Below are 26,243 nucleotides of genomic sequence, written 5' to 3'. Positions count from 1 at the left end.
CACAATGGGGCCGCGCGGCCCGACGGGAAGCGGAGTCTGCGCCAGTCCCGCCCGCCCGCCTCTCGCCCTCGCTGGGACTGCAGATCCCGAAAGGCTTCGCGCTCGAAGCCCCGCCCCTCCCCTCGGCGCGCTGCACGCCGGGAAACGTGTCCTCCCCTCCGCCCGGCTCTGGGGAGCGCCGCCGGCCGTGGCACTCCCGTTCCCAGCGTGCTCCGCGGCAGCGCGGCGCCCAAGGACCGCCTCGCGCCTGCCGGCGTCCGCCGGCCGCCTCCGCTCAGGGGCCGGTTTCGGCCGCTCCGACGAGGGCGGCGGTCAGCGCCGTTCCGGAGGCCTCGCCCCGGGCCCGGCCGCTCCGCAGAGCCCGCCTCCCGCCGGGGCGGGGCTGCGCCGGGGCGGGGCTGCCGCGGCTGGGGAGCGGCACCAGCGCGTCAGGCGCTGCGGGGGCAGCTATGGCGGCACGCGATGAGGTCCTGGGGGGCGTCTCCATGGCGACGGGTGTAAACATCGCGGGCGGTGCGGGCCATGGCGGCGCGCCGCGCTCCGCCGGGCGGGTAAGGGCCGGGCCGGAGGGAGGAAGGGCGGTACCGGGGTGCGGGCCCGGCAGGGAGAGCCGAGCAGAGCCCAGCCCTTCCCTTCCCTTCCCGCGGGGCTGCGGTGCCTCCCCGGCCCTGCCACACGTACCGGCTGGGAGGCCGCGGGCGCTGTCACACCGCCCCGCCCGCCGAGAACCGGCGTCAGCAGAGCGGGGGCGGCGGGACACGGCTCAGCACACCAGCCTGTCTGGAAGTGTAAATAAACAGCGGGGACAGCTTTCAAGAACTGCTCGTGGGGCTTCAGGACGCAGCGTTTCGGTTGCAAGGGCCACACTCACTCATGGCAGAGCGAGGAACTCATGGAGTGACTCCTGTAGCATTTACTTTGCCATTGTTACTGTTTATAATTAGCTATAGTTAGTTTATCGTTTGGAAAGCAGTGCCTCTCCTTACTAATTGTTTTCCATACCATTCCTTTATCAAAGCATCCACCTCTACCATCGATACCTTGTTCTAGTTAGCCTGAGTTAGTCCGAATAGTTCAGAATAGTTATAAAAGCAGAGATGTCTCCATTCTTTTCCTTTCCTGGAAGGAGACGGTGTCTTCTAGCACATGGGTCTTTGTTCTGCTGGCTGTCCTTTCCTCGCCTTCTGAGAGCACAGGGCTGCTCCCCGCGGGAGGGTGAGATGGCTGCCAAAGGTGACTGCAGCCAGGCAAGGCCCTCCCCAACAGCCCTTACCTCTAGTCCTAGACAAGGACAAGTGATGAATTGGGTCCCGAGTGAGCAGCTCAGAGACAGGACTGGAGACAAGGCTACAGCATAGGTCCAAGGCACATCCAGGAGAGAGGGCTGAAGACAGTTACAACTACAGAGTAGCTCAGGCAGGGGGTGAAGGCCCAGGCCTGAGCTTAAGTGGAGCTCCTGGACCAACTGGCAAGAGGGTGCATGGGTGAGGGTCTTGGCTGAGGCTGGTCCGGGTAATTAAGGCCTGGCGGAGGCACTGACATCTGCCTGGGCTGCCTCAAAAGGAAAATTCTGGACTGTTCGTGGCCAAGCCTGCTTTTCTCTGTATGTCTTGAGCCTCCCTCCAGCACAGTGAAGGCCTAATTTATACCCACAGATAGGCTTTTGTCTTCAGATCTCAGAGTTGTATGATGCAGGTAGTCTCAAAGCATGCTATCACTACCTTTTTTGCTTGAGACCTCCAATATGCACAGCAACGTCTACATCCATTCAAGAAAATTTACATATAGGAAAAGCAACTTTGATTATATTGAAGTTGCATGTTTTACACTCACAGGAAGTACCTTTCATCAAACAAGCAAGTTTTTCTTGCTTCAATTTTGCTAGCTTTTGCAATGCTGAAAAAGCCATCAGTTCCAAATCCAGGCCATCTGTACCACAGTCCAAGTAACAATCATTTTTGCTCATGGGAAAGGTTACAGGTGCTTCTTTTTTTCACTTAATGTGGTCACCATGGAACAGACACCTTTCAGTTTCCAAATGTGGGATGTTGTAGTTGGAGACCCTGCTTTTGTCAGGTAAGTGAAAAGCTGTCATGGCTGGTAGCATACTGACTGCCTAGCTGACTGATGTGGCTGCAAAGATTGCCATTATCTTAAGATCCTACCCTGCAAGAAAAAAAGAGACATATGCTCCTGAGTGGTAAGTGCACTCAGCTTTTATGAAAGCAAAAGGAAACAGAGAGTTCTCAGTACTCTGAGTATCAAAGTACTGGTTGCAAGTTTAGCTGCGGATAAGAAGATGCATTTCTGCATAGCCAGGAACCTTATTTTGTTTAAATGCATTAAAAGTGCCCTTCAGATTCTAAACTATGAGTTACTATATGTTTAATGGTCTGTTATATATTGGAGACTTTCAAAACACTTTGCAATTCTGACCATAGGCCACTTCATCTCGTTCCTTGGTCCTGCAGCATCCCTGGCCAGCAGAGTTTAATCTTCTCGGGCATGGCTCCCAGTTGCTGCCGCTTTTCCATACCTCCCTGTAGCCAGGCACACAGCACAAACTTCCACGGCTTCCTCATGCCGGTGGAACTGTGCCATGAAGGCATGTTGTGCCAGGTACAATCTTCTCGCAAGAATGAAGTGTCTTCTGTGTGTCTATGATCACTAAGCAAAATTAAAAGATGACACTGGGTTAGTTTTCCGCTGAGGTGATTCCTTAAAGCAGCTTATAAAGAGGTCTGATGAGCCGTGGCAGCAGCACAAGGTAAACAGTGGGAAGATATGGCTAGGAGGAGGAGATGGTATGGCTTTTCAAGAGCAGTAAGCTGCTAGATCAATTCACGGTATCTCAAGGAATCTCACCCAAAGGTATGGTTTCTTGGGCAAGCTGACCCAACTGCTTGCAGTTTCTGGCTCCATCCTCACTGCCAGCTGCAGAATCACTCCCCCACTGAGGGGTGAACTTGCATGTTATGTTTTTAGTCAGCCTAAACTGGGTAACTGCAGGTTTTCCCTGGATTGGCAAACTAGAACAGCTCAGAGAGTTGTCCAGCATAAAGTAGAGCTAATGCTACCTAGGCATCAGGAGCCTGTTGTGGTGGGGGAGAAACAGGACCTCCCCTTTCAGCAGTGCTGAGCTGTTGCCACATTTCACAGAGCTGCAGCCATTTTATACACTAGGGTGGGAGATCCAACAGCCCACCAGATACGATCTCCCACCCCAGCGCTGTGCTGGCCCTTGGTGGACTCCTCCGAGAGCTAGTCCAGCTCACCCTATGCACACCTCTCCTGGAAAGCGGATGGTTAGAGACTTCGATCTGCTTAAGGTTGAACAGCTACCTGCCACCTGAGCATGAAACCATGCTGGCAGTTGAAGGCAATGCTCAGATATCAAGCAGAGTCCGTGGTTATGTTGTGCCACTGCAGCACCTGCAAATTCACTGTGATCTCTGGATTGCTTTATCATATCACAGCCACCCTAATTTTCCCTAAAAAACACATGCAATTCTATGTTTACTTCTTGAAAGGCCTTTCACCTATACATGCCAGCTTCTCATCTAGGAAAGAGAGTTCCTGGTTCTATTTGTTCCATGGTTTTCTGGTTCTACTGGCTGTCAGGCCACCTGTGCCGTGGCACTACTGGCTTTGCAGGCACTTTTGGGACCCCAAACCCCAGTTCTTGACCCATGGGTAACAGGTTTTCTAGTGCTGTTTCGAACCTCTCCTCTTCAGAAGACAATTCATTCAGGCTCACCCACCTGCAGGGTTCAGCCTGGTTGCTCTCATTGGGACAGTGAGGAAAGTACCAAATGTTGTGCCAGTTATCAAATCTCTCCATCAGTCCCTCCCTGTATGTTATCCTATTGGATGTTTCATGCATCAGGCACAAAATTAGCTGCTTACCTTAGGTACACATGGGTCAGACTCTCAATCTCCACTGCATATTTAATTAATTCTGTATATTTTGCTAAGTTGCTTTCTTGCCATTGCACAGGACTGCTCCTGAATCTTCCTCTGAGATTCCAGGTTGCCAAACACGTATCAACAGTTTGAAATACATCCTGTTCAAGAAACAGAAGACTCCGGTGAGTTGAAGAATTCCAGTGCAACATCCAAACTTTAGCTAACTTGGTCAACTTTGAATCTTGCTGGAAGCCCATGGACCATCCCAAACTATTAGGAAGTCAAGCAAGTTCTAATCATTTTAGTCTTTCTTTAATGTATAGATAGAGAAAATCTATATGTTGCTGCTAACTCTTGAATTTCAGATTCAGGTGTCATCTTTGTGAATTAATTACCGCATTTTTAAGGGTGGAAGAAAGAGGAGAGGAATATAAATGTTGTTCTTGGCTGCAACTTTATGAGTGGACATACATGCCAAATACCAAAGCCAGAATTTGACCCATGTAGTTTAAAAAAAAAAAAAAGAAAGAAACCACATGTTTTTTAATCATAGGCTAAAAGCATCCTGCAGGAACATCTGCTCCCTAGTATGTACCAGTCTTAATAAAAATAAACTAGCATGGGAAAAATCTATATCTAAATTATGAGAAAATAAATTTCAGAAACATGTATACCAACAAACTAATGGGAGGTTAAGGTCTATAAACTCATATGTTATTTATTTTTGGAGGTTTTTTTCATTAGCATTTTGGTTGTATTTCAGGAATATGCCACTTCTGACAAGCTGTATGCGCTACATTAGCACAGAACTTAAAGTATTATTTTGTCCCTAGAGCTGGGACATTCTGTAAGCACTTTCTTCATTGTACGAAAGATTTTCAACTCTCAGTAAATTGAATCTTACTGTTTCTCCAATGTAATCTTCCTGCTTCTTCCACTGAAATTAGGACATTTAAACTTCTGAGGCTTTACATTTAACTGTTTCAAGGCTTGGTGAGTCTGAAGTTTGGGTGTTGAAAGTCAAACCCTGCTGTTTGCCCATGATTAACTTTTTATAAATTTTGCAGAGTAGGGAGGGATTTGTATTGGACAATCACATACTAATTATTTGGTTGTAATAGTGAAGATAAAGTAGAGCAATCCAGCATAGCTGGCTTTTTTTCCCCCAAAGAAACACCAAGAAAGTTCCAAGATAGAGATGAACAGACTCTTAACAAAATTTTGCTTTCAGAAGAGCTTGCAGCTTCTGAAGAAAAATTAATTCATCGCATTCTTTTCACTGTTCCTCAGACCTTACCTTCACTACATTCTACGCTAATGCAAATTCAGCTGTTTTGTGTAGGGTCACCAGCCTGCATTTAAAACTTGTAACCTATATGAGTTACCCTAGCTCAGTGTGCCTTTACTTTGAGGGATACACCCCGGTACAAAACTCCCTAGTGGAAACAAGACCTAAGTGAAACCTGTTATTTTGGGTTTCATCTGGATTAATGCAAAATTCTGATTGTTTGTATGATGCTTTATTTTCCAGTGGTCCTAGTATACACCAAGAAACCATTTTTCACCCAAAGATGTGAACACTTTCCCACAATCATGTAATCTAGGCAGCATGAACAGTAGCTACCAGGAGGTTGTTCAAAGGTGTTTAACAAATGGTACTAGTCTGGGAAGATGATTTATTCAAAGAACAAAAAAAAGTTTACCTGGTTTTTAAGTGTGGTCAGTCCTGGCTGAGAAGAATTTCAGGGTACGGCCCTGGTCTTTCATAGGCAGTTGTATCAATTCTGGATTTTGGCTCTTTGTTGTGAGTTTGCAGTGCTCAGATACAGCAAAGGGATTCTCTCCTTTCAATCTTTTCAGCTTTCTGCTAGAGGCCATTGGTCCACATGGCCTGCATTTGCATCTGGACAGACAGTCTTAAAGAATCACAAACCCTGCTGCGCCCCAGAGGAGAGACAGTCTAGGTAAGCTCAGCCCATACTACTGGCTAAGTCACCAGGATTGCTGAAGCAGTTTTTGAAAACTAAGACTTTACAGAGCAGAACCTCTTCCAGTGTTAGTGAGAACAATGATGTTGGGTTACCCCACAGCAGTTCAGTATAACAGAGAAGACATTGTTGGTTCTGACTAGTAGCTCTAAAGGAGATGTTAAGTATTTACATAACAGTGAGTCATGCTTAGTATAAACATCATCCTAAAATGCTATCATTTAATGATTCATTGACTGCCATTATATAGGATCCTGCCAGGGCTCCGAGTGCACCAACAGGGTCTGCAAGCTATTCTCCAGTCCTAGGCACTTGGGTGCCTGGGCTCAAGACCGGTTTTGATACAGCACAGATGGACAACCTGGGACCAGGTGCTGTGAAAAGAGCTGTGTGAGAAAGAGATGTGAGAAGCCTTCGCTCAGGCTCACTCACCTTTGGTTCTTGCTGGAGCTATGGTGTAGCCATGTGTCTTGTACCTCGCTGACCCTAGCCTGCTGACTTAACATCGGACCTTCCTCATCACTGCAGACTTGCCTGACATCACTGAACTATGGATGACCCTGGCTACCATCAAGGGACCCGCTCTGCTATTCTTGTTCAAGTTCTGTGGTTTCCTTGCTGTCACCCTAGGGGGTCCCAGCTCCCCTTGAGCACAAGCACCCAAACCCCCAGGCATGGGGGAAGAGGTTGCAGAGCCTGTTGGTGCACTCAGGGCTCTGGCAGACTGCAGGACACAGTTGTGGATGATATAATAAGGGTAGTTGGGCTTTTAGTTCTAGCTGGTTTTAATACGAAATGTGCATGATAACATCCAGCAAAGGGACACTTAGCCTAGAACCTCCTGAAACATAGTATATTATCGGTTCTCTTTTCAAACAGCTGTTTTCCTTGATCCATTTCGAATAACGTAATTAGTATTTATTCTCTTCTGATACAGAAAACCCACTTACCTGGCTTTTTATACTAAAAACCATTATGAAGTTCTTAAACTGAGGAGTAGTAATAGCATGGTGTCTTGAATAGCCTCCTGCTCCATCAGGGAATTTTAAATTGTCCACTGTATGCTATACAATTTTCCCTTACCTGAGAGAATATATATGTACTACATTAAAAAAAAAAAAAAAGTCCTGCTGTGAAGCAACGGGCAGTAGGAAGAAAACCAAGATCCTTGAGCTGATTTATTATGAGTTCATTCTTATGTGTATGACACACCTAAGTCCATGTGTCCATTCTTTTCCTGTGTCTCTGCAGCAATAAACAGGCCCTTCTCACCTTTCCAAAGCCACGGTACTTGGAACAACTAGAGTCCTACTTAAAGAAAGAGCTGCAGTCTCTTGATCTGACTAAAAAGAACTCCCAGGAACGGAAGTTACAGGTCTGATACAAGGGTCTCTTGACTTGCAACTAAGTGCCGAGATGGATTACTTAAATTTGCCATCCAACGGAAAAAGCAGATGAGAAGAGTTGGCACCTATGGTGGTATTGGATAAGTGGGTTTGCAGCTCATGTTAGAGAACTTGCGCAGAAAGCAGTTCATTTATATGTTGGGTTGTTGTTTGCATGTTGGGTTTATACGTTGTTGGGTTCATATGTTGTTGAGTTGTTCACATCTTCTTGTGTACTCCGCGTCTCCTATAACTGTTCCCATTTTCAAATCAAAGCCCAAGTCTTCAAAAAGACATGGTAATCTAAAATGGATGTGGAACAGAATTTAGTCACTAAACTCCTGAACATTCCTGTGTAAACCCATAAAGCAGCAAGTGTGTAGGTTCCCAAATTTTCACTGCAAAACCTCTCATTTCTCAAGTTAGGTTTCTGCATGTGACAAGGAGGGGCTTCCTCATCTAGCTCTTGTCTGAGCCCAGTCAGGATCCCCCAAATTTGCAGCTTCTAATGTGTCTGATCCTGGGGGATTTGTTGTGAGTGTTTGAGGACACACCTCATGGAGACGTTGAGAACCACCACTTTAATTCAAAACACAGATAGAGTAAGAGTGGGTACTCCTGTTTTTGTAATATCCTGCAATTAGAGCATTTATGCAGACTGTGGGACGTTTGGCTTCAATTTTCTCTGCACAAATTAATGCAAATTCTCATTCCCAAGGGAATCCTGTAGTGATGGGGAAAGTGGTAGATGGAAGAGACTCGAGGGAAACAAAGAATGTCTAATGGCAAGAGAAAACAGAGGTTTCATAAATGTGTTTCTGCTTTGAAAATATTTTTACTATCTTACATAACATGTTTAATTGTATTTAATAGTGAGGTACTCTCAGTGAGAACGTTCCTTATTGCTACTGAAGTCTTCCCATGGCCCAGATACACCATGGGAGTTTGACTGTCCTCTCTGAACAAGTTTTATTCTGCTGAGAAGGACATCTGCAGAGAGACTCTCTCTGCTCTGCCAAGAGTGCCATTTAACTTAGCAAAATAGGCAACAAAAGCAGCAATATGATCTTGTTACACATCTTTAACATCCGTATTGTTACATCCTTGAGTTCTAGGCAGCTCCATCTGAACAGCATCATATTTTGGAGCCGTGCCCTGACAGACTTGATCAAAGCTTCTCTTTGGCTGCTAAAATCTTTGTTTGCTCTCCATCATGCTGTGATGCCTATCAACAGGGGAGAGAACTCCACCTTCATATGATGTATTTGGGATGGTGAAACAAAGATGGAGAGACAAAATAAAATGTGGTAGCAGTATTTTTATACTTATTCTCACTGTCATTAGATGCCATTTGTGTTGGACAAAACAGCTATCTCTGAATCTTGAAAAACGTGTCACTGAATGTTTTCTCAAGATCTTTTTCTTCTTTCAGCCCTACAGAGAGATTTTTGAATTCTTCATAGACAACTTCAAGACCTACAAGCCCTTGCTGTCAGCTATAAAGAATGAATATGAAGTTACTTTGGGTAAGCTTTTGGACTTTGACCTGTGGGGAGAAAACACTAATGGAGACATGTTCTTACAGAGCTTAGTTGTGTTAGATACATACACAGGATGAACAGCCTAAATAGATGTCAACTGGTAAAACCATCTTTCTGGTCCGTTAGGTCTATTTCCTTCATACATAAGAAGAAGTTGCTGGAGGGTTTTTTTGTATAATATTTTAGATTTTTAGATTTAGATTTAAGATTGTTAGATTTTTAAAATCTTATCACATACACAGTTCAGGCAACAGCAGAGTCTCAAGGTTTTTCTGGGACAATCACATTTATAGTGGAGTGTATCGAACTAATATATCTGGATGCACTTGCTCTGGTAACTTGAAGCTTGAATTACTCCTGAAGCAAGGCAGGGCAGAGAACTGAACTGACTGTTCCCTGGCCATTCTTAGTGTGCTTTAAACCTTGCTTGGCATTCAGATGCCACAGTGATACCAGTACTTTGTAAACAATCACAGTGGGCTAGAAATAGACTGTAACCAGGAGCTCATTTCACGCTGGGCACTGAGCAGCTATCAAAAGTCAACAGTTTTTTACCGGGACAGTGTCTTAAAGGATGTATGTTGTCTATCCCAGTACCTGTTACATCTAATCATAATCCCTCATTATAGACAAAAATCTTTCTTTGCACAGTATCTTTCAACCAGGTGAATAAGTAAATTTTAATCACATATAAAAACATTTTTTTTTAAATCACATTCTTTCCAGAACTCTTTAGTAGACATTTCTTTGCTTCAGCTCCCAGAGAGATTACTGGTGTCCATGCTGTAGCTGATATTGTACTGCTTTCTGAAGCTTTTTTTTTTTTTTTAAGCATTTATTTACTGACTCCTCCATATTGCTTGGATGTGATATTTCCCTTTTTTTCTTTGAAGTCTCTGGAGACTTCAGAGCAAAACGTATCTTTTATGATAGCCTTATTTTTGAAAATCAGCTGAATGCCAGTGAACCAACATGCCATCGTAGCAAGTATACTTGAAGCTCTAAGAATAAAGCAAATTATTATTATTTTTTTAAACTGGGATTGGGATCCTCCCACCTTTCTGTATATTGAGGACTCATTGTCCTAATTACAGATTTTACCTTGCTAATGAGGCCTGCATGACATCTATCCCCTTTTAGCTAAGGGTATTGGATAGGGTTATCAGAAAGTGATTTCCAGGCCTCTTTCTCCCTGCCTAGCACAGACAACAGCTTACCTGCCTGGCCAAGGAAGCAGTGATCTAATCTAACCCAACAACTCATGGCCATGGAAACAAGATGGTCCCACATCCCAAGTCCTGATGGTGCACTCCCACTGCTTAGAACGCACCAGCTCTGCCACTCGCTGGACATATCCATGACCTCCGTCAGCTCACCCAGCAGGAAAAACAAAGACCAAGAGCTGCAAAGTTTCCTATGGGTTTAGTGAGTTGAATTGCTCAAGAAAGTGTCTGTGCTAAGCAAGAGACAAAAGCAAGCGTCTGAGAGCAGAAAGAGTACAAAAGAAAGCGAAAAGGAAGGAAATTTACTGATTTGTAGAACTGCACTCCTAAATATTTATCTTTATTCTTAAATTATGTCTGTCCTTAACAAAACCAGCTTCTTTAAAATTTGTGAGAGGTGGCCATTCTGAGGGCTCCTAACATCAGCATTTTATATTCTGTTTATAGTCCCTCACTACAGTGCTTGGAGTCTTAAGGTGTGGCTTTGGAGCTGATAAATGGGACAGTTTGCTTAGAGAGATGTCTCATCACTCCCCCTAACACACATGCTCTATCTGTAGCATTTCAGCTCCCTTTGAAACTGAAACTAAACCTCCTTTACACCACAGCATTGTATTTCTCAGCCAACTGGCTCTTATCTTTGTATTTAGCAGCTTTTCTTACTCTTTTTTTCTACCTTAGTCATACATCCTGTACTAGCTTAGCCTATATGAACATTTAAGGTGCTCACCACTGCACCCACTGTTGGGGCAGGTTCTCCCCTTAAATCTGCTAGTATTACAACATATTCCCAGTTCAGTCAGAATAATCTGGTTTAAAAAAACAACAACAACAACAAATATATTATTAAATGTTTTCCTAAAACTGTTCTGCTTACACTATATATTTAGCTGCATCATTTTGGCAGCACGATGTTTGAAGTAGCTAGCACGTGCATAGCTGAGCATGCGGACCAGAGAAGGCAGCTGCCTCTGATGGGTGCAGGGGCATGCAGCCCGTACTGGCTGCTTGCAACTATTTGTCTTCTGCCAGAACTGGACATACAACTGTAGCTGTAGCTCCTTTGGGTATAAGGTTGTGCTCAGCCAACACTGAGGTGTTATAGCATTGTTTCTGGAGTAAATCCACATGAATGTGAAGGTACTAAGCAGAATTTGGAAAATATCATCGTGGAGGAGAGAGCCATCAAATCCCTACAATTGTTAGCTTGGTCCAAGATAAAGGTTGTGTTGCTGGGAGCTCCTCTAAGACAAAGCTGAATGACAGGGTAGGTCTTCATGGTGATGTTATCCACGGCTGAATCCATTTCTTGATTAAAATAATACTCAGGTTGCTATGTCCACAAGGCCTTCACATTCACTCCTTTGTGATGCTAAGACTTCTGGGTCCATCCAGCAATTCTGTATGTGCAATGATCTGCATCACAGCCTGAATTCTTTCCAAGTGGGAAAATGTCTGTCCTTTCTTGGCATGGGGAGAGTTATGAGAGGTCATCAGAGAGCTGATGTTCTCAGATGGCGCTGGCCAGTGTCCGCACTACAAAATAATCACTTTGGCAGCCAACGAGTTGTGCTATAACTTCTGACATACGAGGCAGCTACGATTAAAAATACTGTTGCGCTTAATTTAAAGGGGTTTGCTTGTGGTCGGGAGTCAGTTGCAAAACACTCAAACTACGCCTCGAAGCAGGTTCGCTGATGTTTTAACGTGGTCTTCTTAGCTCACACTGAACAACCAAACAGCACAGTGGCAGAATCCCTGTGCTAATGCTCTAATTTTTGCCATCTCTTGTCCTGATACAAAGACCATAGTGAAAGAGTTTTGCAAACCCTTTGGTACAGTTATAGCATGGGAAGGAAATTCACACCCAAGTATAATGAGAAAGTAGTTCCTGTTCTTAGAATTATGTATGCGTTTTAACTTTTAAAATGCAAAATCTGTTGCATAGTATTTGTACATAAATACTAATACCAGGTTTTATTGAGGAGGAAAAAAACCTCCAAGTCAGATTATTCATCATCCATCACATTTCTATCCTTCTGTTCAGGAGAGGGAGTGAACAGTTTTGATTGCTGAATAATGCAGTTATTCACAAACAAAATGGAGCTTGCTCACAGCCTCATTTGAATCACACCATATCCTATCTTTGATCATTTTATTCTCCTGGTGGAATTCCATCTAGTCATAAAAACAAGCCTCCACACCAAGGAGGTGGCATCAGATGAAATTCTACCCTGTAACTGTAACTAGGGTATGGGAGCCAAGTCAAGTACTGTCACTAGGTTCCTCAGGTAAATCTCTTTAAGAAAAATTTTCAAGTCAAAGGGGAAATAGCTGAAAGTGAAAAGCACACGTTACAGCAGAGAAAGCCAAGAAGAGCACAAGTTCTTTACTAGATGTAGTGAAGAGAAAAGCAAAAGAAGAGAGGTCAAGGCATACCTAAAAAGAGGGGAGGGTGGGTAGACAACAAATTTGTATGCAAAAGGTTGCATGAGACTGTGCATTTGGAGATGAGAAAGCAGATCGAAGTTCATGAAGAATGTGCCTTCACAAAAGAGGGTATATTGCTAATTTCCAGCTGTCTTTAGCCCCATATGCTGCCTGTGCTTAAATGGTGACACCTTCCCACCTAGTGAAATATGACAAGCCATCAGTGCTCATTCTATCTTATCAAAACCTTAAGTACTCAAGAAAACAAAATAAAATCCTGTTCATCCTTTGTTTTCCAAACCAGGATAAATAGCATGAGCTGAAATCAGAAATCCTTATGAAGTTCATACGCACAGCTGCATAAACAATGGGATATAATCCCAAAAGATACTACTCCCAGTCCTTAGGCACTCACCAGGCCAAGCAGTAAAAGCTCCATGTTCAGTCCCCTTTCCCACCAGCACTGTTTTGGCATTGAATATCCAACAGCCCAGGTGAGTAAAATTCAGGCTTTGTTGCCCATTGTGAGACCCCACCTCTGCTTTCTTTAGCTCATCAGAAGAAGACAATTCGTGCCCTAGAGCCCCTGAAGGCTATGGTCACAACTGTCTCCGAGGAGTGCACCCGGCAGATACTGGCACTGCAGGAAAAGGAGAAAGATGAAATAAATATGTTAAAGCAAGAGAAACAACATTTGTTAAAGTTCATTGACAAAATGAAGGAAGAAAAGAATTCTCTTCAGACTAAGGTAGATTATACAATGATGAGTCCAACATTTCCCAACTGCAGTTGGGTGCATTTTATACATCTGATCTCTTACCTCCCAGCCTCTCATCCTTCGGTGCAAGTAGAAGTTCTGGAGCAGGCACTGAACATCTGGTACAGTAGTGATGCTGGATCTTGGCCAACTCCAGTGAATATCCTGTTCCCTTCGGACAGGCTGTGCTGCCACTGTCAGAAGTCTTCACTTGTATCTCTTGTCCCATCTGGCTCTTCCAGTGTCGCATTTGAAAGGGGGAGGAAATAAATATCTTCCTGGTACTAATGTTTTAGGTTCTTATGTAAAAGTACATGCACTCTTTTACAACATTGTACCCTTAGTATCTTTAAATATGTATCATTCATCTTAAATGGTGTAACTCAGATCATGAAATCTATATAATTCACTCTCTAGAAGGCTAAAACTCAGATGGAGTACCCTTTTGCACACTACTTCCAAGTTTGAACCCATCATATTTCTATCTGGCCCATCCCTTTCTACAGCATTATCACTTGCCCACTCTCCTGCTCCAGTTTTTCCCCACTTTGCTTCCCTTATCCCACTCTCTGCTCCTTAATTTCTGCTCTAGACCCACCAAACCAGTCCAAGAGTTCCCACTGATGCCATGCCCCTGATCAATTCAAGCCTCTGTTTCCTGCAGGTGGAGCATCTGCAGACAAGCGTGGCTGAGGAGTATGCTCACTATCTCAATGAGTACGGTGCCCGCAAACTGCTGCTAGCAAAACTGAATGATATGCATAATGAACAGCTGGACATGACACGTCACCAAGTCCAAGGTAGAGAGAGCAGATCTCTGTAAGAACCTGTCCTGCACAGACACCCAAATGCACACCCATGGGTACAGCATTGCAGTAAAAATTCAAAGTATCTCTGAAATATCTTCAGATATGCTTTGATTCTTAAAAGAAGTTAGACAAATTCATGGCCAAAAAGTCCATAAACAGGTAGGAAAGGGAATAGGCAGGGATGTACCTACTAGTCTGATCTGATTCCATAAGTCATTGCTTGTATTCTCGTACGCTCTTGCTTAGCCCAACAGGTAAATTGAAGGCAGGAGCTGCCCAATGCAAAGGTTCCTAATGTTTCTGACTCCAGTGCCAGCTGGCAGCTGGCAGCGTTGTGCCTGTCCACAAGGATGGACAAAACTGCTGAAATTCAGGTGTCACAAATACCTGGCACAGAGGTTACTCATGGTGGTAGGGACTTTTTCAGTACATGATCTCTGTTGTCCACAGCTGGGTTACAGGCACCCACAGTGCTACTGCTTCTCCCTTGCTGACTATAGCCATTGCATCTGCATAAGCCTCCCCCCATCTGTGATCCTTTCTATTAATCGAAACCAAGCCTGAGCCTTTGAATATGTATGTGTGCACGGGAGAGGAGGCAAGACAGAGGGTGGGAATGTGAACACTGCAATATACTCCTGGACGTGCAGTTCTTTACAGTCTATGCCCATTCAGCTTTTGCTGACACTTTGTAGGGTTATGCGGTCTAAGCACTCAATAGACAATTTGGAAAACTACAACTACAATTTTGCTGTCACGAGCTTTCATCAATGGCTGTTGTTTAAAGACATCAAGGGTGAAGATGTGGTGAAGTTAACTTTGGCATTAAAGGTAGCTCGGCAGGACCTCACAAAAGCCCAGGTGAAGTTGAACACCATGATAGCAGACTATGAAGATGTTGTGCCCAGGAGAGATTTTGAATCACTGGAGAAAAAATACTCTGATTTACTTCAGGAGGTGAGCATAAGCTCCTAATTTTCAAGCTATACCACATAAATACAAACATAACATGATGCTTCAGTATTCGGGTTGAGATAGGGACTCAGTAAACCTAGAGCTCACATAAGGGCATTTCTTTGTTCTTTGTACATGAAATACATGAAAAGCCACTGTCTTCTAATCCCCAAAAGCTCCCTATCTATTGGAATCACAGACTGCCTGAACAGTATACCATCACAAACCCTTAACATCAGGTTTAACTGAGTTGACACCATAAAAGCAATAATGGCCCACAGACCACCAAGAGCCCACAGATTACAGCTTGGGAACTACTGTCTGAAGTCATCATATATATAAATAAATGAACTAGGTTCACCTCACATACATTGCACAGTTTTGTCCAAACCACAGCTGACCAAGACTACTGCTGGCCTACAAATGCTTATCCATCTAGCTGGGTTTTTGCCTTTTCCAGTGGTATTAAATGGCTTCTTTAGCCTACTGGAACTCCAAGGTCATCGACCCAGCTATGGGGCTCATCAAGGCATTTTCCAGCTGTGAAAGAACTGGACTAGGTTCCTCATGTTGCATCCGTTTGCTGCCTTTTCAAAATAAATGTTTGACTGCTTAGCTTGCACTGGAGATGTACAGGAGCAATGCCATGTCACATGCAGGACAGCAAAGGGACAACACAGACCAGTGGCTACGATGGGGTCTGCTTCCAACCCCACAGTGGCACAGGGGCAGTGACTTGATCTCTAGGAGGAGGATGAAAAAGAGAACGTGTTGAATCCCACCACATAGTTAGTGCACAGCTGTCAAGAGGGATGGATGAAAACCTCCATTAAGGCAAAAAAGCACTACCTGTCTTTGTGCTTTGGAAAAGCAATCCTGGGCTGTTCGAGCTACATTTGGGCCATTGGCAGCTCCGTTAGCAGCTCCATTGGCAGCTCCATTCCAGCCCTGACCGTCAGCACAGCTTGATCAACTGTTCATGTCCCTATATCATGGCATAATAAATACAGACATAGCCCTCAAAACCCAGACTAGAGCTCTGAATCACAATGTACCTTTGTACTAGTAGAACAAAGATAAATGATATAAAAAAGAAACACTTTCTAAATAAAGTACAGCAGATCTGAAGGGAATGCATGTAAAAATTTCTAGAACAGAAGCCTATGTTTCTCCTGCTCTCTCCTAGCAGATTAAGATCTATTTTTAAACACAAAAACAGGTATAAAAGGGTCATTGACATGTTTTGTCAGAAGTTTTTGTAAATGGTAACAATAAAATTTAATAAATTATTTATTTTTCTTCTGATCTAGAAGCAATTAACCAGGGACACCTCTCCAGTAAGCCTATGGACTACACTGCTCACCTGAGCTGTCTGACAACAAGAGAAAATTTCTGTTACTCTGGTTATTTTGTTACAGTCCTCCTTTCTATATCCTTTAGATGAAGACTCTGCAGAAAAATTTTGATCAGCTCCATAAGGAATATGAAACACTGCTGGAAATCCACAGAGAGACTGCAGAAGAGCGAGACAACTTCTGCACTGAACTCCAGCGAGTTCAGCGCAACTACACACCCCGGCCAAACTGGCCAAAGTGTTCAGGTGCCAAATGTATTCAGTAGTGGGTTGCTTAAGGCAGCTCATCTTTAAACACTTTGCTATGGTGCATTTCTTACCTGCAATGCCCTGTTTTCTCCTAGGCTTTTAGGAGTGGCCTGAGAGGAGCTTGCAGGGTATATTCCATTTTGCCTTAGACATCTTAGGAGACAAACTAGACATCTAGAGATCTGTATCGATTGTAAGGCTCCTAGTGGGATTCACAAAAAACCAGTATGTGTGGGCACATTCTCCTCTTCTAGGAGCTCAGCATCTTTTTGCTTTTGTAGAGGTGATTCCTGGTGGAGCTGACCGGTGGGCCTGTCTGGCTGAGGGGAAGAGCAGCAGTCAGCTAGTGGATGTGCTTCTGGAAGAAATAGGAACAGGAGTGCTAAAAGATATAAATGTCTTCCCTGGATGGGTATGTGCAAGCTTTCTTCTCTGCTTGTTTCTACTGAGATTAATTGGTAATAAATATCCATTAGGAAGGTGGGAGAATTGGTTTCATGGCTGGTGTCTTCAATATTCACCTTCCCATTAGTGTAACCACCAAAAAGTTTAAAGCTAAGAAAATTCAGGTGCATTAGAAAAGCTGAAACTGAGAGTAAGCATGCTGAAGTAGCTACACTTTACAAAGATGCTACATGAATCATCAGACATGCAGGTATTACTAGTGGGCTAGAGCCCCTTACTAATGCTGCACTATAGGGCTGAGACAAATTAACAGCTTCCTGCTGCTGAAAAGCATTGTCCTCCCCTGTCCCTATCCCCTGCTACTGGCTGCAACAACAGGGAAGTATCCAGCAGAGTAGTACTTTTTTCCCCAGGTTAGTTCTCTGCTGATGAGATGAACTCAGACAAAGCACTAGAATGACTAAGAGTAAGTAGCAAGACTACATAGTAGGGAATGACTCCTTTTTGTGGCATCAGGAAGTTAATTCAACTCACATTGCCCCATTGCACTGCACCCCAGCACGTGGGAGAATCAGGAAATGATACAGGGACAAGGAAATGTTACAAGGATTCTTCACATCATACAAAGCATAACTGCATCCAAAGGTTTTCTCAGGGAAAAAGTAACATTTCTTTAGTCCTTCAACATCTTTTCCTCAGCCTTTCCAGAAGCTTGAACTGTTTGCCCTGCCATTCCTGGAAGCCATTTCCAAGGAAGATCTTTCCTCTTCTATTCTTGCTGGGCAGAACCTCTCAACAGAGTCCCATTTTGTCTAAGGACAGGTTTGTCAGCTCACTGCTGCTGAGAGAAGGTCCCACACCCTCCGCTGCAGCTATAGTTCCAGCTGAAAGCCCCAAGGTGACCACAGAGTTTCTAGTACAACACAAAGGGCTTTAACATCGCTCTACTGTAATAAATGACTTATTGACTGCAAATATATTACACTAGTCATCAGGTATGCTCACAGCTGCCTGGACACAGCAGGGAGGGCATCAACCAACATCACTCATTAACTAAGTTTTAAGTAGTGTAACTGTAGGGAACAGGCAATGTGGCTAACATGGGCCCCATCTTAAGCAGGTCCATGCTGGAGCAGTTGAGGCACACTGCAGAGGTGCTGACAGATGTGTTTTACAGTGCTGGGAATGAGACTCACACAAATGACTCATTAAAATGGCTTTAGATGCTGACAACATGGCTTTGGTGCTGCATCACTGCCAGTGAGGGGAAGGCCTTACCTAGATCTGTTTCTTTTCCATTACTTAGGGCAAAGGTGACAAAGTTCCTGTGTACCTGAGGCATGAAGGTGAAGTCAAGAACAAAAAGCTGACTAAGAAGGATGTGGTGAACATTCTAAAGGATATCTGGAAGGAGAAAATTGCACTAGAACAGCAGGTCTGTCCCATTTTCCTTCTCTACAAACAGCTTTTGCTATGACAGTCAGTCCAGTTTGGGAAGCCAGGGTCTCACCCATGTCCTGACCTAGTGCTTCATCTGTATCGAGCTGCATAAAACATTGTTAAGAACAAACTGCCTCAGCTGGCAGTAACCCTGTGCCTGGCAGGGCTCCCCAGGGATCTGACTCACGAATTAGGACAGTGTCATGTGGATAACTGGAGTAGCTCCATCCCAGGCCTAAGAGGCTTCTTCTGCAGCTCCTACTCCCAGGACACTGCGAATTCAGAGACATTCAGGAAACCAGAAGTCAGCACTGGTTGCTTTGATGTCCAGGGCCGTAAACTGCAGTGGTCCAGCAGCTGTTGCAAGAGCAGCTGAGCTGTCAGTGAAAACTCCTCCACAAGGCAGGGTGCCCAAGGGAGGAACCACTGCAGTCACCCTGAGCTAAATCAGCCACACTCATGAGTCCAAGACCTCAGATACATTGACTGCTGCTATTCTGAGGTGTGATGGTCTCCGTAGACCGCCATGCCATCATGAGTACGCAACGTCTGTTCTTAGGTGGTGGAAACCTTGGCGACATCTGTGTGGCCAAAACATGGCCAGGGTTTTTTGCTGGGGTTGATTTTAACCCATGCCAGTCCATTATTAAGCTCCATAGTGTTTGTGCCCATGCAAGACAGGAACAAGTGGCATTGCAGGAAAAATGAGGAGCGGGGGCAAAAAATATAATATACGTTAATTCATTTATCAATATAAAAGTAGTTTGGTTTTGTTACACAAAACCCAAAGAATTTCCCCTTCTTTGTGGGCAAAGACGGGTGGTTTCGGAGTGACAACTGGAGGCCAAAGGGGTGAGGTATGTGTCCTTTGCAGAGGCAGATATAGGTTGCCTGTCTGGGGCAATACAAGACTCAAAAAGAGAATAAAAGTGGCTGTTTAATTCTTCCCATGATAGGGACAAGTATGACACCATCTCCCCAGATACTGGACAAGCCCTGTTACTGTGCCTCAGTCATATGAGAGCAACCTTGGGAGAGACAGAATCACTTTACAGGTTTCTTCTTTTGAGCTAGAAGCCTAGAAACATCTTTGAGACTGGCCCTAGACAGCTTACTGTTTTCTATGCCAGCTTGTCTTTTACTTTCAGCTTGGTTTCCTGAGGAAATAGGGTCGCTGCAATCACTGCCTGGCTCTACTTCTCTCCAATAACTGCTTCCATTTCTCAACCCGTGAGCCAAGCTCATCTAAATCTGACAGACTGCCTCACAGGTAGCAAGTCTGTGAACTTACCCACATTTAGAGAACAAACCTGGGAGAAACATTTTGAATGACCTAATAACAGGGAAGACTCCAGCCAGCCCTAGCACTGTGTTAGCACCGTGTGAGATACAGACATCTGTACACAAACACCTAGAATCAAACGGGCAGATTTGATTTAGTTCTGCTGCTTATGGGAGATACTCTCTTGTTATCCCTCAGACAGGGAAGCAATCCAGTCTTCCCGAGTTCTTTCTCAGCTACCTCCAGAAGAAGTATGGAGATGCCGCTGCCATGGAATGGTCTTACACCCTCTACGAGAACATGCGACTCTGTCGATCAAATCACGTCCTGAGCTCATTCTACAACATACTCACCGGGAAGGTAGGCAACCTGCAACCCAATGCCGCCCTCTGCCCAGACATCCCTGTGTGACAGGCCGCAGGCAAGGGAAGCGTTCCTCTGCAAAGCAGCTTCATCTCCCATTCCTCACCCTGGGAAGCTGCACCTTCTCAGGAGAATAAAAGTAAACACTGACATGCACTAAAGAAGGGAACCCTGTCCATGCATGGCAGGCTCTTACTGCTCCCAGCAGAGCTTCTAGAAGACCCCATTTCTTTCAAACACATTAGTCACATTGTGTCTGTTCTCTCTGATGAGAGGCTTCTGTTTGCAAGACTTACAGGCCTTTTTGTCTCAGTATGTCTTTCTTGAAACAGCTCATGGTCTGTGCCTGTGCAGTGTTCGTGAAGATCAGGGGACAATCTCTGAACTGCAGGGCCGTGCAGGCTCTGGCAGCTTTGCTCCCCGCTCCCCAGCACTGCGTCAGAGCTGGAGAGCTCTAGCTACGTAGCCACATCTTTCCATCTCCCACAACAAAAACACATATAACCTCCCCCCCACCCCCCAAGTCCTCTTATACTTGCCCTACTTATGTCTTGCTTGGAAGTGGAAAAGTGGCTGGGACTAAGTGCCACCATCTGGGCAGGGAGGCAGCCGCCATTTGGGGGGATCCAGGGTGTGCGTCTGCAACTGAGGGTTTAACAGTTTAAGGAAGTTGTTCAACAAGAAGCCACTGCATTGCTTGCCTAATTATTTGTAAATTGCTAAAAGCTGCTCAGGTAAAAGTTGCTTTAGAAGCAAGCACAATCCTTTTGCAGTTTTGATTACCTCTTGAAGGTAGTCCAAGGGACAGATGGGATGGTTACTGACCTGTGAACCTTCCCTGTTTCACAGGTGGGTGAACAACAGTACCACAGCCAGAATCAGCTGATTTCCAACCTGCAAAAGGAGCTGGCTGCCTGTGACAGCTCAAACAGCGGATCCCTGACCAGCAAGCAGTTCAGGCAAGAGGCCAACTGTTGCCCACTGAGCTCTGCCCATGTCTGACTCACATGAGATGTTGTGATATGCTGAGTCTGTCTGCTTTGCTTATCTGCCAGTGCAGCCAGGGGAGGAGGTTTTTCTCTCTTTTAAATTTCTACGCAGACAGCTCTAGCAAGTATATACTCGTTAACGTCTGCATTAGGTTTAGAATAATGTGAATGTTGCAAGTTTTGAGTAGTGCAACTGAAGAGGCCTGAGAGCAGACATGGGGTGCTTCACACATACAGTGGGACAGGCTGGCAGCCCCTGCACTCTGCCATGCTCCCTGAGGGGACACGGGACCCTACGCAGTGCTCCCACGAGCTCCTATGGTAGGTCACAAAGCAATTCTGTGAATTTTGCTACAGGTGCAAGGTTTGTTAATCTTCTCCCAGTTCATCAATCAGCTGTGCCTTCTTAACTGAAACCCTAAATACAGGATTGCTTTGGGCCATGGCAGAGAAGAGAAGCAGCAGCCATTTCCAGCACTTAGCTGGGAACATGGCTCCGGTACAGACATGCTAACCAATTTGGTCTGGGGTACCAGATAACCCATGCTCACGGTTGCATTCAGAGTTTCCCACATGGCTCAGCATCCAACATTCACCTGAGTCCTAAGCTCTGCTGAAAGCTTTGCCCTTGTTTTGGTGTCTGAAGGTGCACATGCTTCTCAAAAAATGAAAGCAATGAATTTTTGAAGATCTGGCTCATGGAATACGTGCACACACTGGTAGCCTAAAAACACAGCCAGCCATGCTGGCAGTCGTTAAGTGCTCGTACTGTAACAGCATACACACTGCTGCCCGTATTGCCTGTCTCCACACAGCATGGCTCTGAGGGAAGCTTTTCCCCTGAAAAGGAAAGAGTCAGTCCAAGAATTACTTGATGCAAGCAGGTACAAGCTGGACAACACTGAAGACCTCATTGACTACATATCCTTATTCAAAGAAGTAAGCTGATGTTACTTAAGTTTTCCTTTTGATTCAGATTAAGCCTAATTTAGGGATTAAGTTAGTTTTATCAGACTAACAAAGTTGCAATGCCTGCCACAAGCTCTAACACCTGAAGGCCATCTGCAGACAATGGCAATGCAAGCTTGTGCTTTTGCTGTGAGAGGAGTTTTTCCATATTCTTGCTCTTTATTTCCACTTTTCACATGGAAATTCCATTTCTAGGAGAGCTGAGTTATTTTAATACATATCAGAGGGCAGCTCCTATCCAGACTGGAACACATATTCAGTGCTAACACACCTGTAATTTCTTTCAGGATGAGGAAGGGAATGCTGAGCCTTTCGTCGCAAAGCTGAGGAGCCAGTATGTCAGGGAGAAGCAGGAATATCTGAAACAGCTGAAGAGCAAGCTGGGAGATGTAATGTAAGTCTGGAGGAAAGGGGCTGATGGGGATAGTAGATCAGGACAGTGCGTGCAGAGGGAACCCACTGTGGACACAGGAGTGTGTGGCCAGCACAGTGTCCCCCTGCACTATAGAGGGCCCCTGCTGTGAATATTGCAGTAAATAGTGAAACCTGGCTGAACCCTGCTCTGCGAAACACTGAACGGTGTCAGTTCCTGACACAAAGGACTTGGATATGGCAGACAGCGAGTGCAGAAGATTGGTTGTACCAATAATCCCCTTCAGTACCTGAAGTCTCATGTCTCAACATTCCTCAGCTCTCCAAATATAGCAGTAAAATTCTGTTCATCCTCAGAGATTGGTTCTGAGGAGTGGGAAGAGCAAACAGGACTGACAACTGCAGATTTAAAGGTGCAAACCTGAGAAATAATTCCACCTCAAAACAAGAGGCGGTCACTGCATAGAGAAAAAGCCTGGTGCTATGCACCGAGCACTGAGGAGAACACCGAAGGTGGGTATATGCCCATGAAGTTAAGTACTGTCCAACATGGGCACTGAATTAGCAAAGGAAAATGTAGTTCTGTAACAAGGATATCACAGTGCACAACAGAGTGAATTTAAGGTCTTCCCAGCTTATCACAAGTCTAACATTTCCTCACTTCTGTTCAGTTTGAAATTTAGTACTTATCAGCCTTTATTACACGTGTGTTTAAAAAACAAAGGGATACTAGTAGAGGCAGAGATAACAATATCAAAAGACATCTCTGCTCTGTATTTCAAGCAACATGGATTCTCACTGTGGCACAAATAAGTAAATATTCTTTTCACATACTACAGCATAGCAGTGACCGAGTTGTTTTTGAACAGAGAGGTGAAGGCAGATGACCTGAAGGGCGCCTTCTGCACAATCGATCCTGATATTGATGATCAGACGCTAGATACCTACATTGGCCTGGCTTACCAGGTCCGAAGAGAACAGCCAGGCCAGGAAGTTGTGCCCGTGGAAACCGCACTTGAGAGACTGCTTGCTGGAGATGTGAGACGAGTCGGGCCCTCACCCAGGGAGGGAAGCACGGCAGGCTTTGAAGGAGAGTAAGCAGACTTCCAGTATTAAGAATAAATCAACTGTTTGATCTGCAGGTTTTGATACCAAACTGGCAGCCAGAGTTACTGCACTAAATACTTCCTCCCATGCATACAGAGATACACCTAGTAACTAACAGCTGAGAGCATAGGCTAGCTTGAACTATCAGAAGCACTTTCAACTTAAGCAGCAAAGCATTCCAATACAATTTTGCAGACTCCACAGAATCATTTCAGCTCAGCGAGACTTGCAGTGGGAGGTTGCCTGATCCCCAAACAGAGGCTTCACACCCCCACAGCACTGGCCACTGCAGGGTGTTGGGGTCTCTGCTTGGTAACAAAACAAAACAACTACACTCCAGCAGCCATTGCTAGAACCTGAGAAGCCGTCATCAAACTCCAGCCTGTGACATGGCTGCTTTAGCCCTTGGGCCTTACGGTTCTTTGGCTCAAAGGCAAGGTTTCAAAGACACATTTGCAAAATAAAGTGCCATCAGCACAGTGAGTGTGCACATGAGAGGCGAGTTCAGCCCACACGAGGTTTGCTATCGTGTCTGTCGCCAAGACTTTTATCCTGGTGTAGCTGCTGTTGTCCACTATGAAGTCACTTCAAAAGAAATTTGAGTGCTGCCCCACGAGTAGGTTTAACCAAACTCTGAGCTGGAGAAGTAATCCAAGCACAGAAACACTGAAATCTGTTCCTTGCTTCAAAGAAGACACCACATGCATTTGGTAACTGCCTTGCCAACCACTGGCATCAATTAATCTTTCCTATTTGTTGATGTGCTCTCTATCCAGCACATAGCCCTCTCCAGGGAGGGGAATAAGGGTTCTTGAAACAAAAACCCCGTAGGAAAACAGCTCTGTTATGGTTGTGCCTCAATTGCCGAGTAAGCGGAGCAAACCCGAGAGGCAAAACCCGTTCTTCTCACAACATAGTTTGAAAAGTAGAAAGGAAAAAGCTGAAATCAGAAATCGTCTTCCTAAAAAAACCCCACAATTTTCGCGAGCATTTGCAAAAACTGACTGCATTTGTAAACTGGAAAGGCATCACAGCCTGCGCAACAGAGGAAGTACCACCCAGAGGTAGGAGGCCCCTGGGATTTCTGCTTTGAATACTGAATTTGGTGCCGGGCACTTCCAACACAAATCACAAAATACCAGGAAAGGAACTGTATTTTAGTGAACAGGGAGACGCATCATCTAGCTAGAAACCAAATGTCCTAACTGCAGGTATCTCTAGGAATATTCTGAAAGGAACTAGGGCAAAATTCAGTATATCTAAAGAGGACAGGGAACTTAAACACCAAGAAAGTGTTTGGTAGATGAACATCAAATTTGCAAAGCTATTCAAAAAAGCCCCTAATGGGGATGTAAGAGAAAGGAGTGGGCTACAGAGAGCAGGAATCGTTCATTTTGCTTCACCCCGAGGACTTTAGATCTCTATGAGTTAATGGCTGTTTACAGGGCCAGGTGTCTCTTTCTTTTGCCCTTCCAGTTACATTGTTAGGACTTGAACAATGTGTCCCTAAAAGTCTTGAATTTAGTTAACCCTGACTTCACTGCAACTAGATGCTGAACACATCTCAACAGAAGAGAAAGACCAGTTGGGGAGTCTTACCTCTCCCTCTCACAAAATTCCCAACAGTCAAAGCCCCATCATCTCCTGCCTTCAGCTGGAAGCTGTTCAGGTCAGGAACCTGGCAGCTGAGTGTCCCGATCCGATGTCGGGGAAGGTTTCGATATGATCCCAAGAGCAAGATTAAGACACAAACGAGGTCAAATGCCATATAGTCAAAATAGGTTTTATTATCAAAATTATCAAAATGGTAGTGATAGGATAGAATGGAAGAAAGAAAAGGTAGAAATTAAGCAAGCAGTTGGGATAGGATTGCTAGGATAGTCACCACCATGGATCCAGCGGTGTCCCGTTGGTCCTCAGGGAAGTAGTCGGTGGTGGGAGTTGTAAGGATGGTCACCACCACGGATCCAGCGGCGTCCCGTTGGTCCTCAGTCTTCAGTTCTTTGGTGGTGAAGAAGGCTCCGACACAGCTTGTCTCTATGAGTTTTTTATAGGGTATATTTCAATGATGTCATGCGCTGCAGGTTTTGTCCATCACACGACCTTCGCGTGATCAACACCCGAAACCAGTATCTTATCAACTCCAGCCCCGTTTCCTCCTCTGGATGCCTCAATGGCCTGGTAATCGTCCTTATCCGCAGGAGTGTCCTGCTTAAACAGGCCATCTTAGAGACAAAGGGCTCAAGATAAGCAGTTCACAGTTCCTTGAGATGATGGTCCAGTCCCCCACACCTGACAATCTTTGAGGCAAATGGTTCAGGATAAGAATTCAGTCTCTTACACTGAGGAAGCTAGTTGCAGATGTGTCCTCCCAGCATGGCTGCAGGAGGAGGCAATACAGTGGAAGGAAAGAAGAACCAGCGGCTTCTTCCTGGGAAATCCTCTCCGTTCTCTCCTTAGGAAAAGAGGGTTCTCACCATGGTTTAGCAACAGAGGGAAAAGGAGTTGGAAACTTCATTACTACTTCAGATCAAAATGTTCAAACTCTGGCATGCAAAGCCTCAAGGGCACACTTGAACAGTCCCATAATGACAGAAAATATATTTTTAAAAGTAAAAGTTTTGCCTTATGTTTGTTCAAACAACAAAGCTGTTGCCTTTTGAATATTGCAAAAAAATCCCCTTTGTTGTATTAATGGAATTACTTTAAAAAAAAAACAA

The 26,243-nt window shown here is 44.8% G+C and overlaps 1 protein-coding gene and 1 long non-coding RNA gene across 2 annotated transcripts; one reads left to right on the top strand and one right to left on the bottom strand.

Moving 5' to 3' along the window:
• The first annotated feature begins 485 nt into the window (after positions 1-485).
• Positions 486-26,243, top strand: TSNAXIP1 (translin associated factor X interacting protein 1). The gene is given in 17 exon segments (XM_069793931.1): positions 486-515; positions 517-551; positions 3,998-4,088; positions 5,767-5,870; positions 7,146-7,269; positions 8,712-8,805; positions 13,025-13,221; positions 13,895-14,030; positions 14,827-14,996; positions 16,434-16,593; positions 16,878-17,008; positions 18,308-18,436; positions 19,922-20,083; positions 20,936-21,045; positions 21,891-22,014; positions 22,332-22,438; positions 23,286-26,243. Coding segments are annotated over 17 exon segments (2,133 nt in total). The 3' UTR covers positions 23,515-26,243.
• On the bottom strand, positions 2,371-13,879 carry LOC138687304 (uncharacterized). Its single transcript, XR_011326560.1, has 4 exons — positions 13,294-13,879; positions 12,889-13,113; positions 3,907-4,064; positions 2,371-2,667 (listed from the first exon to the last, which is right to left on the bottom strand). It is a non-coding gene; the product is annotated as an uncharacterized lncRNA (long non-coding RNA).

The sequence above is a fragment of the Haliaeetus albicilla genome, chromosome 10 (genome assembly GCF_947461875.1).
Source record: "Haliaeetus albicilla chromosome 10, bHalAlb1.1, whole genome shotgun sequence".
Classification (NCBI taxonomy): domain Eukaryota; kingdom Metazoa; phylum Chordata; class Aves; order Accipitriformes; family Accipitridae; genus Haliaeetus; species Haliaeetus albicilla.
Note: the sequence above shows the minus strand (reverse complement) of the source record. Positions and strands in the feature narration are given on the sequence as shown.